This window comes from Haliotis rubra, unplaced genomic scaffold, assembly GCF_003918875.1.
Source record: "Haliotis rubra isolate DU_JTF1 unplaced genomic scaffold, ASM391887v1 Scf2, whole genome shotgun sequence".
Taxonomy (NCBI): Eukaryota; Metazoa; Mollusca; class Gastropoda; order Lepetellida; family Haliotidae; genus Haliotis; species Haliotis rubra.
In genome coordinates, this window is record NW_025766002.1 from 8012981 (window position 1) to 8027474 (window position 14494).

Sequence of the window (14494 nt, forward strand, 5' to 3'; positions counted from 1 at the left end):
TAACTTATGTCTATGTTTATATTAAACAGCTAAGGAAATTGTAATACATTGCTTCATTGGCATGCGTGTTTCATGCAATCAAAGATAGTCTTTATTAAACTGTCTGTTTATTGTGAGTGTAATACCAACAGGTTTCAGAACTGAATGTACCCCATTCCCCACCCCTCTCCAACCCCAGATATAGCTACAGTGTTTTTATGTAACAGGAAATGGACACATTATGAAATATTAATAACTGTTTTTTCACTAAACATGTCTTTAACGAACATGAGCCCCATCTGGGAGTATTGTGTATCAGTGTGTTTTAGACAATGCGCACTTTCCTTTTTATGAGTCGGCTTTTTCAAAACAAGCTAAACCACACGAAGTTATGAATATTTCATAATGTGCCCGTTTTCCTATTATATACAAAACTGTAGCTATGTATGGGATGGGGAATGGGGTACATTCAATGTTGTATATAAAGGTCCGATGTGTAATCAACTTCCCAGTAGAATCACGCAGATGTTGCCATACTATGACTATTGTTAAACTTTTTAAGATCAATGCCTATTGCATCGCCGTGATCAGCCCAATGCAAAATGGAAGAACAGATTTGGATGTTATATTGAAATGATATATGCCAAATGAATACAAATAACAAATATGCCATATTTTTCTAATATTATTCCATTTTTGAAAGCACATACATTCTTCTAAAAACATTGTTGAATTAATCATTTATGTGTTTAAAATGTATTAGAAATAATTATTAGTAATTATATAATGTGGTAACAACCATTTTCTAGTTACTATTACTGGGCGTTCAGTGTATTTCCAACACACAAAACAGGAGAAATGGGGGCCAAATCATCGAATTACACGTCATCATATTTGCTAAAATAAAGATGCTAACTATATTCAATCAATGTGGTCGTTCAGATCCATGTTTTATGTGTACCATTTCGTGGCAATAGCGAGCTGAAACGAAGTATCAAAGGACATGTCGGTGATGAAAATAGGGTGTGTGTCATTGTTTACATATCGCCCATGTAACGACGATTTTCGTGTCTCGAAACTGCTTAAATAACGTGTTCGCCAATGACGTATACTTTGCCATAGTATCGATAAAAATGCTATGAAAAAATTATAACCACCGGTTCTCAGATTTTCCTATAGTAAATGCAGTGAAGGCCGCCATTCGGCAGTGGTTGCCTGGGTCAGTACTAGTGTCGGAGCGTTAGCGCAGGCGCAACAGACCCAGGGAACCAGGCTGATAATTATTTGTATTACGGGCTGCTGAGGTGTTATGTTTTGTGTATTTTGTATTTTGTAATTTTTTTAATTTGCATATATATTTTTGACATTCAGTAATTTGCACCATTACACAGAAAAGTGTTTTATTAGTATTTTATTTTTCGAAGCGGTAATAATGCATTACACTAGACACGTCAGTCGTGTTTGTGCCGTTTCGGTCAATGCATTCTATTTATTAGGATTAATTCAAGGGATTGGGGCTAGGGCTAGGGCTAGCACTAGGACTAGGACTAGGGTTAGGGTTAGGGTTAGGGTTAGGGTTAGGGGGTTTAGGGTTTAGGGTTTAGGGTTAGGGTCGGGGTTGGGGACCTAATGCAATATAGTAGGTACATGTCCGGTGGTTCGGTCAATGCATTCTATTTATTAGGATTATTTCAAGGGGTTAGGGTTAGGGTTAGGGCTGAGGGTTTAGGGTTTAGGGTTTAGGGTTAGGGTTAGGGTTGGGGACCTAATCCAATATAGCAGGTACATATCCGGTGTAATACGTGAGTACCATTTGTTGTTTTTCCTTTTTGCATTTTAATACATTTTTTTCACACAGAAACGGGAAACCAAAAACGTCAAAAGTACATTATGAAATGGTTTAATGTAGAAATTTGGGGCTAATGGAAATTGGTCTGGAATTTGCACTCAAGCCTCTTTCATACGCAACATAAATCTTGTAAAGTAATTATTCGAAGGCTAACTCACCCGAGTGCCGTCACTACACATGCTCATGTCTCCCTCGTTCTTTAGTGCGATCCACATTATCCTTACAGTGTTCCCTACATCACTTTTCTGTCACAAAATCACCGATTTATATAAAAGCGCGTCATTCATGCATGCACCGTGAAATCTACGTCTGACGTCAACAACCCTTTTCAGTTTGAGGCATATCGGCTCATTCCACGCCACACGTTAATTTGTAGATTACGGAATGGGACGAGTGTGCCAACTGGATCGGATCCATTCGGCAATTGTCCGGAGAATAAAATTACGAGACACCAAGTCTACCCGTAGCATCCGTAATTGTCCGAGACCTATTCGACTCTTTCCGTTCATTTCCGTGACATCACAGGAATGACTCGATAAATTTGCACATTGTGTAACAGTGTGGACGTAGCTCAGTCGGTTAGCTGTCGAGCTAACAATCCGAAGATCGCGGGTTCGCGTCCGACGGGTTCTCACAAACTGGTTGCTTGTCTTAATGACACGTGACCTACGGCAGAGATCGTCCTCACGAGAAGTTGTGGTGCTGTATTCTAAAGGTGCTCCATTTTAAGAAACCTTAACTAGAATGTCAGCACTTATAGTGAGTGAGTTTAGTTTTACGCCGCACATAGCAATATTCCAGCTATATGGCGGCGGTCTGTAAATAATCGAGTCTGGACCAGACAATCCAGTGATCGACAGCATGAGCATTGATCTGCGCAATTGGGATACGATGACATGTGTCAACCACGTCAGCGAGCCTGACCACCCGATCCTTTTAGTCGCCTCTTACGACGAGCATAGTCGCCTTTTGTGGCAAGCATCGGTTGCTGAGCCAGCACATATAGCAAAGCGTTATGTTAATAAACAAGGCAATAGGTTTGAACATATTCATCTCTTCCTCCTGTATAATAAGGTTAAATTACAGAGGATGATATTTATCTATTTTACAGTTAAACGGATTTTTACGAAATCACTTTTTGAATATATTGAATGCATTACACTTTTAACATATTTGATATACATAGACATAACAACATATCATAAGTTGGTACCTTTCTGAATCAGGAATTGAAATTTGAATTATACTAGAAATGCCATTGGCAAAATACACTGCTGTGTATCTGGTATCATGCCATTTTTCGAATATCTTTGAATGGCAACAGCAATACTCATAAACTATGATATATTTCCACAGTCTTGTTCCTCAACCCAAGAGAAAATGTTAGTTCAAAATGGAACTGGAACTAAACGAGGACTAGACACTCTATTTGTTTTACTCCTCAGACTGAAAAGTAACAAGTATTTTAAATATGAGACGAATCCGTTAAGTAACCCACGCCAGTATTTAAAACAACGTCAAAATATTGTCTAAAACGCCAATGTCTACTATGACATTGTAGACTGAACAGTGTAATGTAGTCAGTCATTCAACAGTGTGATAGAAGGTGAACAGTGATTACAACAATATTGCCAGGTCTTCATTGGGAACCTACAAGTGATTACCCACTACTGCGTTTGAACGATAGCCATCCATGAAGATCCGGGTTAGAATTGATCTTCAGCAACCCATGCTTATCGTAAGAGGCGACTAATGAGATCGGGTGGTCAGACTTGTTTGAAACACGTCATCATTTCCCAATTGCTTACATCTGTGCTCATGATGTCGATCACTGGATTGTCTGTCCTAGACTAGATCATTAACAGACATCCGCCATATAGGTGCAATACTGCAAATGCTGACAGCATTAAACTCTTTTGTGCTGTCAATAAGAATACCAACTTTATACTTACTGAATGATGCCGTATATGTATAAAACAAAATATATTTAAATACATCAACGGTTATATTCCTGCAGGTTCTCCCAAAGAGCGGAGCGCGGTGCATGTATGAAACAGTCGGTATTTCAACACAGAGTTCAGCTTAGAATGTCGTGTTAAGTACAGGCAGATTGCACTATGGCGTACAGGCGAACAACGAGCGTGTCAGAGAACGACCCTGTGTACAGAGTGGTGCGCCCCAAACCCCGCACACCACGCTTATTAAAAACGGACCCATTTAACACCAAAGTAAGTAAAGAACAGGCCTCTTCCCTGTCATGTACGAAACATGTTATAAAGCATGTTATAAAAACTGCACTGTGAATTCTCCTAAAGTAATAACTTTATAAGTGCAAAATAATCCTCATGAGATTTCTTTGCAACTGTCATGATCCTCTAAAATGTGTTATTATTTTGTATCTGATACGTTGAACCCTTGAAATAGACCAAAAACAAACAAACCAAAAACCCATCAAAACCTAGATGTATGTCCTTGATTCCTGGAATCAGTGAATTTCACTCTCTAAGTGGAATAACTGTCAGACTGGTTGTAATTAATGTATATATTACTTTGTAATCTTCGAGGCGCCCTTAATTTGTCCGGATAAACAAATGTCCGGATAAACGAACAATGAGCTTATATGAATCACAGTGAAGTGCAAATAGGGTTGCGCATCAAAGAGAATATTGACCAATCTTTTCAGGTCATTTTCTAATTGTTGCGCAACCCTATTTGCGCAACAGTTTGCTTGTGTATGCATGGAAAAACAGCCAGGCAAAACCAAGATATACACTTTGGATGAAAATGAAATACCAAAGGAATGGTACTTAGTTGGTGGCGTGATAATAACGTTTGTAATGTACATAGTTTTCGTCAGGCTGTTTATACGAACACCGAAACTCATCTGAATGCTTGAGTGTGTAATCTAGCGCAATATTCAATGTATTTTAAAATACTGTAGTAAATATAAAGTGACATATACTGTATACTGTAATGACTTTTAAGAGATCGAATGTAATATCATAAAAGACCCATGAAAGTTGTTAAAATACTGATCTTTGCGATACCTATCCAGATTTTCGTAATAGTCAGGGATTGTGAAACAATTTGAAAGTATATACCTATCTCATTTCAGATATTTGAAATATTAGAAACAGTTATCCTATTTTACTTATTTATAATCATAACTTATAGCTGTATGGATAGGTAGCTGTGTTACTTGTATTCCCCAGACTACTCCAAATGATCTCCACTGGGCTGCAGAAAAGGGAAATATCAATCTTCTGGCTCATCTCCTTATGGAGAACCAGGGTACAAACATCACCGACCCCGTGAGTAGCCGTCTATATATACTGAGTCAAAAAAGAAACTTCACATTCTTTCTTCAGGGCACTATAAAAAAACAAGAGATGGTAAGATGGTTAAATTGGTATTATTTCATTGCTGAGATCTGTGTGCTGTACTCGATTCACTGACAGTGCCATAATCAGTTCCATTAGGCTACACCGCCGTTCCAAAACAAGGGTATAAAGAATGTCAAGTCACAAAAATAAAAATGCGAAATTTCACAGTTCAGTATCGTGTATGGACGCCCCGCGCATTCACCACTGCCAAACACCGTCTCCTCATCGACTGCCTGATGCTTGTGAACACGTGGTTGGGGATTCTGCGTCATTGCTCTTGCAAGGAAGCACCAAGTTCCTGCAAATTCTGAGGTTGGTTCCTAAGACCAAGAAGCCTTCTCCCAAGTGCGTCCCAAACGTGCTCTATTGGATTAAGGTCAGGGGACCTCGATGGCCAGTCCATGGCGTTGATTCCAGCGTTTTGAAGGAAATTACGTGTCAACATCGCGGTATGCGACCGAGCATTATCATGCTGGAACTGTAGACCTGGGCCATGAGCCGCCATGAAAGGAACGAGTTCAGGGGTGAGCACCTGGTCGCGGTAAGCAGCAGCTGTGAGGTTTCCACGGATGACCAGAAGTCGGGAACGGTTGTTCCCACAGAAAGCACCCCACACCATGCAACTTCCGCCCCCGAATCTGTCGACTTTCTGTACACAACATTGGGCATACCGTTCACGACGTCGTCTCCAGACTCTATGCCTGCCGTCCGCGAATCTTAGGGTAAACCTGGATTCATCGCTAAAGACGACTCGATTCCAGTCTCTCTGGGTCCATCGGAGGTGACGTTGGGCCCACAGCAGACGTTGACGTTGATGAACCGGCGTCAATATTGGCCCACGATATGGACGTCGAGAATGGAGATTGGCAGCCCGCAACCGATTTCGAATGGTCTGTGAGGACAGTCGACCTCTAAACATCTCAGCCCTGGTTCGTGTAGCCGGTAGAAATCTGTCACGTAGGACGATTTGACGGTCTTCTGCTCGTGACGTCACACGTGGACGACCCGACCTTGGGCGATCAGAAGTGGTGCCAGTTTGTTGTAGACGACCTCGCAAGTCATACACAGTACGACGGCTGCATCCCATTGCTCTTGCGACTTCAATAACTGATTTTCCCGCTTGCAACATGCCAACGGCAAGTTCACGTTGCACATTTGACAATCGTGACATTTCAAGTACCGTTAGAACTCTGGTTTAAAAGTGTTTTTTCAATTTTTAAGGCCAATGCAAACACGTGCATATGAAGACAACTTCGATGCGACGTGATTGACTGCACGTGCAAAACCTGATTTGGCACTAACGTCATTTGCACGACGAATGGATGGGTTTGAGTGGGTTTTGCTAACGTTTTTCTAGAGTCGAAAGATAGGGATCCCATTTCGGATACATAGATGTATCATCAGAGAAAAATTATTCATTATTTTTCAAATTACATTTGTGAAGTTTCTTTTTTGACTAAAATATCTCACTAAAAAAGTACTGTCGGAAATAGCAAATACCTGTTTTTTCGCATTGATATCTACAATTTATGTAGTTAATATGTGTAAATGTGAAATATCTTTTGAACTAAGTTCGGCCTAACTACAGTCTCTATAGTAGGGAGATAGGAAACTTAGAAAGTTAGTGTGCGATGATATTATATTACAAAGGACAATTTTTTAATGTCCATTTTGAAATTAAACTTAGCTTCATTATAAAGCTGACGTAAACAATAATTACTTTAATACTGAAACTATGAAAGATGTAGCTGCCATGGAGACTCACTATCACTAGAAAAAGAAACAGATAGGAGGGGTCGTCTCAAAAGCAAAACCAAGACGGGTGTTTCTGACGGAAGTTGGAGTCGGGCTTGGGGATAGAGGGTGATATTAGCTAAAATTAGATATATTTTTGTAATCAGAAGAGACATATTCAGTACACATGAAAAAGCATAAACGATATTTGAGATGACCCTTTATGTCTGTCCGCAGCACATGCATTTCATGCCAAGTGAGTTGACTGTCCGTTGTCATACCTGGCTGAGCGACCTAATTGCCATTTATAGTCTGATCTATTGTTTTCAGCCGCTGTTCGTATATTTTCTAAGTTTTGCCCGATTTTACGAGTAAACATGCTTTTGTATGGATATCTTATTACCCATCCCAATGAACGCTCAGTTAGGCTTATAAGGGTTATTTCGACATATGCTATGTGCAATTGTGTAAATTTTAGGGATACAGAGTAACAGCCTAAAAACAGTTTTATCTATTTACGACAGTACTTTAGCACCGCCGACGCCTTGAGTAGCGATCCTTATATTTTGAATTGTTCCTTGTTGAATGTTGTAAATGCTCTTTTTATACTTGAGAACTTACTTAAGAAGTGAGGGAACAGAAATGTCTTCCCCGAATGTCGCTAACTAGTGGACATAATTTCTAGTTTGGCCGCACACCCCTCCACGAGGCAGCTGCCAATGACCAGCTCCAAGCTGCAGACTGGCTGATGTTCCACGGTGCAGATCCGCACATCAAGGACTTTGTAAGTACACGAATACCCAGAAAGATTATGTGATGCATATACTATCGTAGCCGAAAAATGTTGATATGCATGAAATAAGGAGAGTGGATGATTTTTGGACTAAAGGAACAATGTATTTATATGACAGCAAGGTACACTAAACTGTCATTACTTTTGCACAGTACAGGTCTGCAGAATGGAATTAGGGTATGTAACTACCGTTGCTTTACCACTCCGTTATAACGGAGTGGTAAAGCAACGGTAGTTACAGACCCTAATTCCATTCTGCAGACCTGCACTGTGCAAAAGTAATGACAGTTTAGAGTACCTTGCTGTCATAAAAAATACATTGTTCCTTTAGTCCAAAAATCATCCACTCTCCTTGTTTCATGCAAATCAACATTTTTCGGTTACGATAGTATATGCATCACATAATCTTTCTGGGTATTCGTGTACTTACAAAGTCCTTGATGTGCGGATCTGCACCGTGGAACATCAGCCAGTCTGCAGCTTGGAGCTGGTCATTGGCAGCTGCCTCGTGGAGGGGTGTGCGGCCAAACTAGAAATTATGTCCACTAGTTAACGGCATTCGGGGAAGACATTTCTGTGCCCTCACTTCTTAAGTAAGGTCTCAAGTATAAAAAGTGCATTTACAACATTCAACAAGGAACAATTCAAAATATAAGGATCGTTACTCAAGGCGTCGGCGGTGTTAAAGTACTGTCGGAAATAGATAAAACTGTTTTTAGGCTGTTACTCTGTATCCCTAAAATTTACACAATTGCACATAGCATATGTCGAAATAACCCTTATAAGCCTAACTGAGCCTAACCGTTCATTGGGATGGGTAATAAGATATCCATAAAAAAGCATGTTTAATCGTAAAATCGGGCAAAACTTAGAAAATATACGAACAGCGGCTGAAAACAATAGATCAGACTATAAATGGCAATTAGGTCTCTCAGCCAGGTATGACAACGGACAGTCAACTCACTTGGCATGAAATGCATGTGCTGCGGACAGACATAATGGGTCATCTCAAATATCGTTTATGCTTTTTCATGTGTACTGAATATGTCTCTTCTGATTACAAAAATATATCTAATTTTAGCTAATATCACCCTCTATCCCCAAGCCCGACTCCAACTTCCGTCAGAAACACCCGTCTTGGTTTTGCTTTTGAGACGACCCCTCCTATCTGTTTCTTTTTCTAGTGATAGTGAGTCTCCATGGCAGCTACATCTTTCATAGTTTCAGTATTAAAGTTATTATTGTTTACGTCAGCTTTATAATGAAGCTAAGTTTAATTTCAAAATGGACATTAAAAAATTGTCCTTTGTAATATAATATCATCGCACACTAACTTTCTAAGTTTCCTATCTCCCTACTATAGAGACTGTAGTTAGGCCGAACTTAGTTCAAAAGATATTTCACACTTACACATATTAACTACATAAATTGTAGATATCAATGCGAAAAAACAGGTATTTGCTATTTCCGACAGTACCTTTTTTAGTGAGATATACTGAGTCAAAAAAGAAACTTCACAAATGTAATTTGAAAAATAATGAATAATTTTTCTCTGATGATACATCTATGTATCCGAAATGGGATCCCTATCTTTCGACTCTAGAAAAACGTTAGCAAAACCCACTCAAACCCATCCATTCGTCGTGCAAATGACGTTAGTGCCAAATCAGGTTTTGCACGTGCAGTCGATCACGTCGCATCGAAGTTGTCTTCATATGCACGTGTTTGCATTGGCCTTAAAAATTGAAAAAACACTTTTAAACCACATTTCTAACGGTACTTGAAATGTCACGATTGTCAAATGTGCAACGTGAACTTGCCGTTGGCATGTTGCAAGCGGGAAAATCAGTTATTGAAGTCGCAAGAGCAATGGGATGCAGCCGTCGTACTGTGTATGACTTGCGAGGTCGTCTACAACAAACTGGCACCACTTCTGATCGCCCAAGGTCGGGTCGTCCACGTGTGAATTCACGAGCAGAAGACCGTCAAATCGTCCTACGTCACAGATTTCTACCGGCTACACGAACCAGGGCTGAGATGTTTAGAGGTCGACCGTCCTCACAGACCATTCGAAATCGGTTGCGGTCAACGTCTGCTGTGGGCCCAACGTCACCTCCGATGGACCCAGAGAGACTGGAATCGAGTCGTCTTTAGCGATGAATCCAGGCTTACCCTAAGATTCGCGGACGGCAGGCATAGAGTCTGGAGACGACGTCGTGAACGGTATGCCCAATGTTGTGTACAGAAAGTCGACAGATTCGGGGGCGGAAGTTGCATGGTGTGGGGTGCTTTCTGTGGGAACAACCGTTCCCGACTTCTGGTCATCCGTGGAAACCTCACAGCTGCTGCTTACCGCGACCAGGTGCTCACCCCTGAACTCGTTCCTTTCATGGCGGCTCATGGCCCAGGTCTACAGTTCCAGCATGATAATGCTCGGTCGCATACTGCGATGTTGACACGTAATTTCCTTCAAAACGCTGGAATCAACGCCATGGACTGGCCATCGAGGTCCCCTGACCTTAATCCAATAGAGCACGTTTGGGATGCACTTGGGAGAAGGCTTCTTGGTCTTAGGAACCAACCTCAGAATTTGCAGGAACTTGGTGCTTCCTTGCAAGAGCAATGACGCAGAATCCCCAACCACGTGTTCACAAGCATCAGGCAGTCGATGAGGAGACGGTGTTTGGCAGTGGTGAATGCGCGGGGCGTCCATACACGATACTGAACTGTGAAATTTCGCATTTTTATTTTTGTGACTTGACATTCTTTATACCCATGTTTTGGAACGGCGGTGTAGCCTAATGGAACTGATTATGGCACTGTCAGTGAATCGAGTACAGCACACAGATCTCAGCAATGAAATAATACCAATTTAACCATCTTACCATCTCTTGTTCTTTTATAGTGCCCTGAAGAAAGAATGTAAAGTTTCTTTTTTGACTCAGTATATATAGACGGCTACTCACGGGGTCGGTGATGTTTGTACCCTGGTTCTCCATAAGGAGATGAGCCAGAAGATTGATATTTCCCTTTTCTGCAGCCCAGTGGAGATCATTTGGAGTAGTCTGGGGAATACAAGTAACACAGCTACCTATCCATACAGCTATAAGTTATGATTATAAATAAGTAAAATAGGATAACTGTTTCTAATATTTCAAATATCTGAAATGAGATAGGTATATACTTTCAAATTGTTTCACAATCCCTGACTATTACGAAAATCTGGATAGGTATCGCAAAGATCAGTATTTTAACAACTTTCATGGGTCTTTTATGATATTACATTCGATCTCTTAAAAGTCATTACAGTATACAGTATATGTCACTTTATCTTTACTACAGTATTTTAAAATACATTGAATATTGCGCTAGATTACACACTCAAGCATTCAGATGAGTTTCGGTGTTCGTATAAACAGCCTGACGAAAACTATGTACATTACAAACGTTATTATCACGCCACCAACTAAGTACCATTCCTTTGGTATTTCATTTTCATCCAAAGTGTATATCTTGGGTTTTGCCTGGCTGTTTTGTCCATGCATACACAAGCAGCGCAAATAGGGTTGCGCAACAATTAGAAAATGACCTGAAAAGATTGGTCAATATTCTCTTTGATGCGCAACCCTATTTGCGCTTCACTGTGATTCATATAAGCTCATTGTTCGTTTATCCGGACATTTGTTTATCCGGACAAATTAAGGGCGCCTCGAAGATTACAAAGTAATATATATATTAATTACAACCAATCTGACAGCTATTCCACTTAGAGAGTGAAATTCACTGTTTCCAGGAATCAAGGACATACATCTAGGTTTTGATGGGGTTTTTTTGGTTTGTTTGTTTTTGGTCTGTTTCAAGGGTTCAACGTATCAGATACAAAATAATAACACATTTTAGAGGATCATGACAGTTGCAAAGAAATCTCATAAGGATTATTTTGCACTTATAAAGTTATTACTTTAGGAGAATTCACAGTGCAGTTTTTATAACATGCTTTATAACATGTTTCGTACATGACAGGGAAGAGGCCTGTTCTTTACTTACTTTGGTGTTAAATGGGTCCGTTTTTAATAAGCGTGGTGAGCGGAGTTTGGGGCGCACCACTCTGTACACAGGGTCGTTCTCTGACACGCTTGTTGTTCGCCTGTACGCCATAGTGCAATCTGCCTGTACTTAACACGACATTCTAAGCTGAACTCTGTGTTGAAATACCGACTGTTTCATGCATGCACCGCGCTCCGCTCTTTGGGAGAACCTGCAGGAATATAACCGTTGATGTATTTAAATATATTTTGTTTTATACATATACGGCATCATTCAGTAAGTATAAAGTTGGTATTCTTATTGACAGCACAAAAGAGTTTAATGCTGTCAGCATTTGCAGTATTGTACCTATATGGCGGATGTCTGTTAATGATCTAGTCTAGGACAGACAATCCAGTGATCGACATCATGAGCACAGATGTAAGCAATTGGGAAATGATGACGTGTTTCAAACAAGTCTGACCACCCGATCTCATTAGTCGCCTCTTACGATAAGCATGGGTTGCTGAAGATCAATTCTAACCCGGATCTTCATGGATGGCTATCGTTCAAACGCAGTAGTGGGTAATCACTTGTAGGTTCCCAATGAAGACCTGGCAATATTGTTGTAATCACTGTTCACCTTCTATCACACTGTTGAATGACTGACTACATTACACTGTTCAGTCTACAATGTCATAGTAGACATTGGCGTTTTATACAATATTAGTGACGTTGTTTTAAATACTGGCGTGGGTTACTTAACGGATTCGTCTCATATTTAAAATACTTGTTACTTTTAAGTCTGAGGAGCAAAACAAATAGAGTGTCTAGTCCTCGTTTAGTTCCAGTTCCATTTTAAACTAACATTTCTCTTGGGTTGAGGAACAAGACTGTGGAAATATGTCATAGTTTATGAGTATTGCTGTTGTCATTCAAAGATATTCGAAAAATGGCATGATACCAGATACACAGCAGTGTATTTTGCCAATGGCATTTCTAGTATAATTCAAATTTCAATTCCTGAATCAGAAAGGTACCAATTTATGATATGCTGTTATGTCTATGTCTATCAAATATGTTAAAAGTGCAATGCATTCAATATATTCAAAAAGTGATTTCGTAAAAATCCGTATAACTGTAAAATAGATAAATATCATCCTCTGTAATTTAACCTTATTATACAGGAGGAAGAGATGAATATGTTCAAACCTATTGCCTTGTTTATTAACATAACGCTTTGCTATATGTGCTGGCTCAGCAACCGATGCTTGCCACAAAAGGCGACTATGCTCGTCGTAAGAGGCGACTAAAAGGATCGGGTGGTCAGGCTCGCTGACATGGTTGACACATGTCATCGTATCCCAATTGCGCAGATCAATGCTCATGCTGTCGATCACTGGATTGTCTGGTCCAGACTCGATTATTTACAGACCGCCGCCATATAGCTGGAATATTGCTATGTGCGGCGTAAAACTAAACTCACTCACTATAAGTGCTGACATTCTAGTTAAGGTTTCTTAAAATGGAGCACCTTTAGAATACAGCACCACAACTTCTCGTGAGGACGATCTCTGCCGTAGGTCACGTGTCATTAAGACAAGCAACCAGTTTGTGAGAACCCGTCGGACGCGAACCCGCGATCTTCGGATTGTTAGCTCGACAGCTAACCGACTGAGCTACGTCCACACTGTTACACAATGTGCAAATTTATCGAGTCATTCCTGTGATGTCACGGAAATGAACGGAAAGAGTCGAATAGGTCTCGGACAATTACGGATGCTACGGGTAGACTTGGTGTCTCGTAATTTTATTCTCCGGACAATTGCCGAATGGATCCGATCCAGTTGGCACACTCGTCCCATTCCGTAATCTACAAATTAACGTGTGGCGTGGAATGAGCCGATATGCCTCAAACTGAAAAGGGTTGTTGACGTCAGGCGTCAGACGTAGATTTCACGGTGCATGCATGAATGACGCGCTTTTATATAAATCGGTGATTTTGTGACAGAAAAGTGATGTAGGGAACACTGTAAGGATAATGTGGATCGCACTAAAGAACGAGGGAGACATGAGCATGTGTAGTGACGGCTAGTGAGTTAGCCTTCGAATCATTACTTTACAAGATTTATGTTGCGTATGAAAGAGGCTTGAGTGCAAATTCCAGACCAATTTCCATTAGCCCCAAATTTCTACATTAAACCATTTCATAATGTACTTTCGACGTTTTTGGTTTCCCGTTTCTGTGTGAAAAAAATGTATTAAAATGCAAAAAGGAAAAACAACAAATGGTACTCACGTATTACACCGGATATGTACCTGCTATATTGGATTAGGTCCCCAACCCTAACCCTAACCCTAAACCCTAAACCCTCAGCCCTAACCCTAACCCTAACCCCTTGAAATAATCCTAATAAATAGAATGCATTGACCGAACCACCGGACATGTACCTACTATATTGCATTAGGTCCCCAACCCCGACCCTAACCCTAAACCCTAAACCCTAAACCCTAACCCTAACCCTAACCCTAACCCTAACCCTAACCCTAGTCCTAGTCCTAGTGCTAGCCCTAGCCCTAGCCCCAATCCCTTGAATTAATCCTAATAAATAGAATGCATTGACCGAAACGGCACAAACACGACTGACGTGTCTAGTGTAATGCATTATTACCGCTTCGAAAAATAAAATACTAATAAAACACTTTTCTGTGTAATGGTGCAAATTACTG

General features: G+C 40.4%; 1 protein-coding gene across 1 annotated transcript; it reads left to right on the plus strand.

The window, feature by feature from the left end:
• Positions 1 to 3945: 3945 nt before the first annotated feature.
• Positions 3946 to 7762, plus strand: LOC124275501 (acyl-CoA-binding domain-containing protein 6-like). Its single transcript, XM_046711083.1, has 3 exons — positions 3946 to 4056; positions 5041 to 5139; positions 7631 to 7762. Exons 1-3 carry the CDS (start codon positions 3946 to 3948, stop codon positions 7760 to 7762), a joined length of 342 nt encoding a protein of 113 aa, XP_046567039.1.
• The last annotated feature ends 6732 nt before the right edge of the window (positions 7763 to 14494 follow it).

Coding starts and splice junctions, on each gene's coding strand:
- LOC124275501 (XM_046711083.1), top strand. CDS start 3,946: ATGGCGTACAGGCGAACAACGAGCGTGTCAGAGAACGACCCTGTGTAC. Junction 4,057..5,040: donor CGGACCCATTTAACACCAAA/GTAAGTAAAGAA, acceptor TGTATTCCCCAG/ACTACTCCAAATGATCTCCA. Junction 5,140..7,630: donor GTACAAACATCACCGACCCC/GTGAGTAGCCGT, acceptor CATAATTTCTAG/TTTGGCCGCACACCCCTCCA.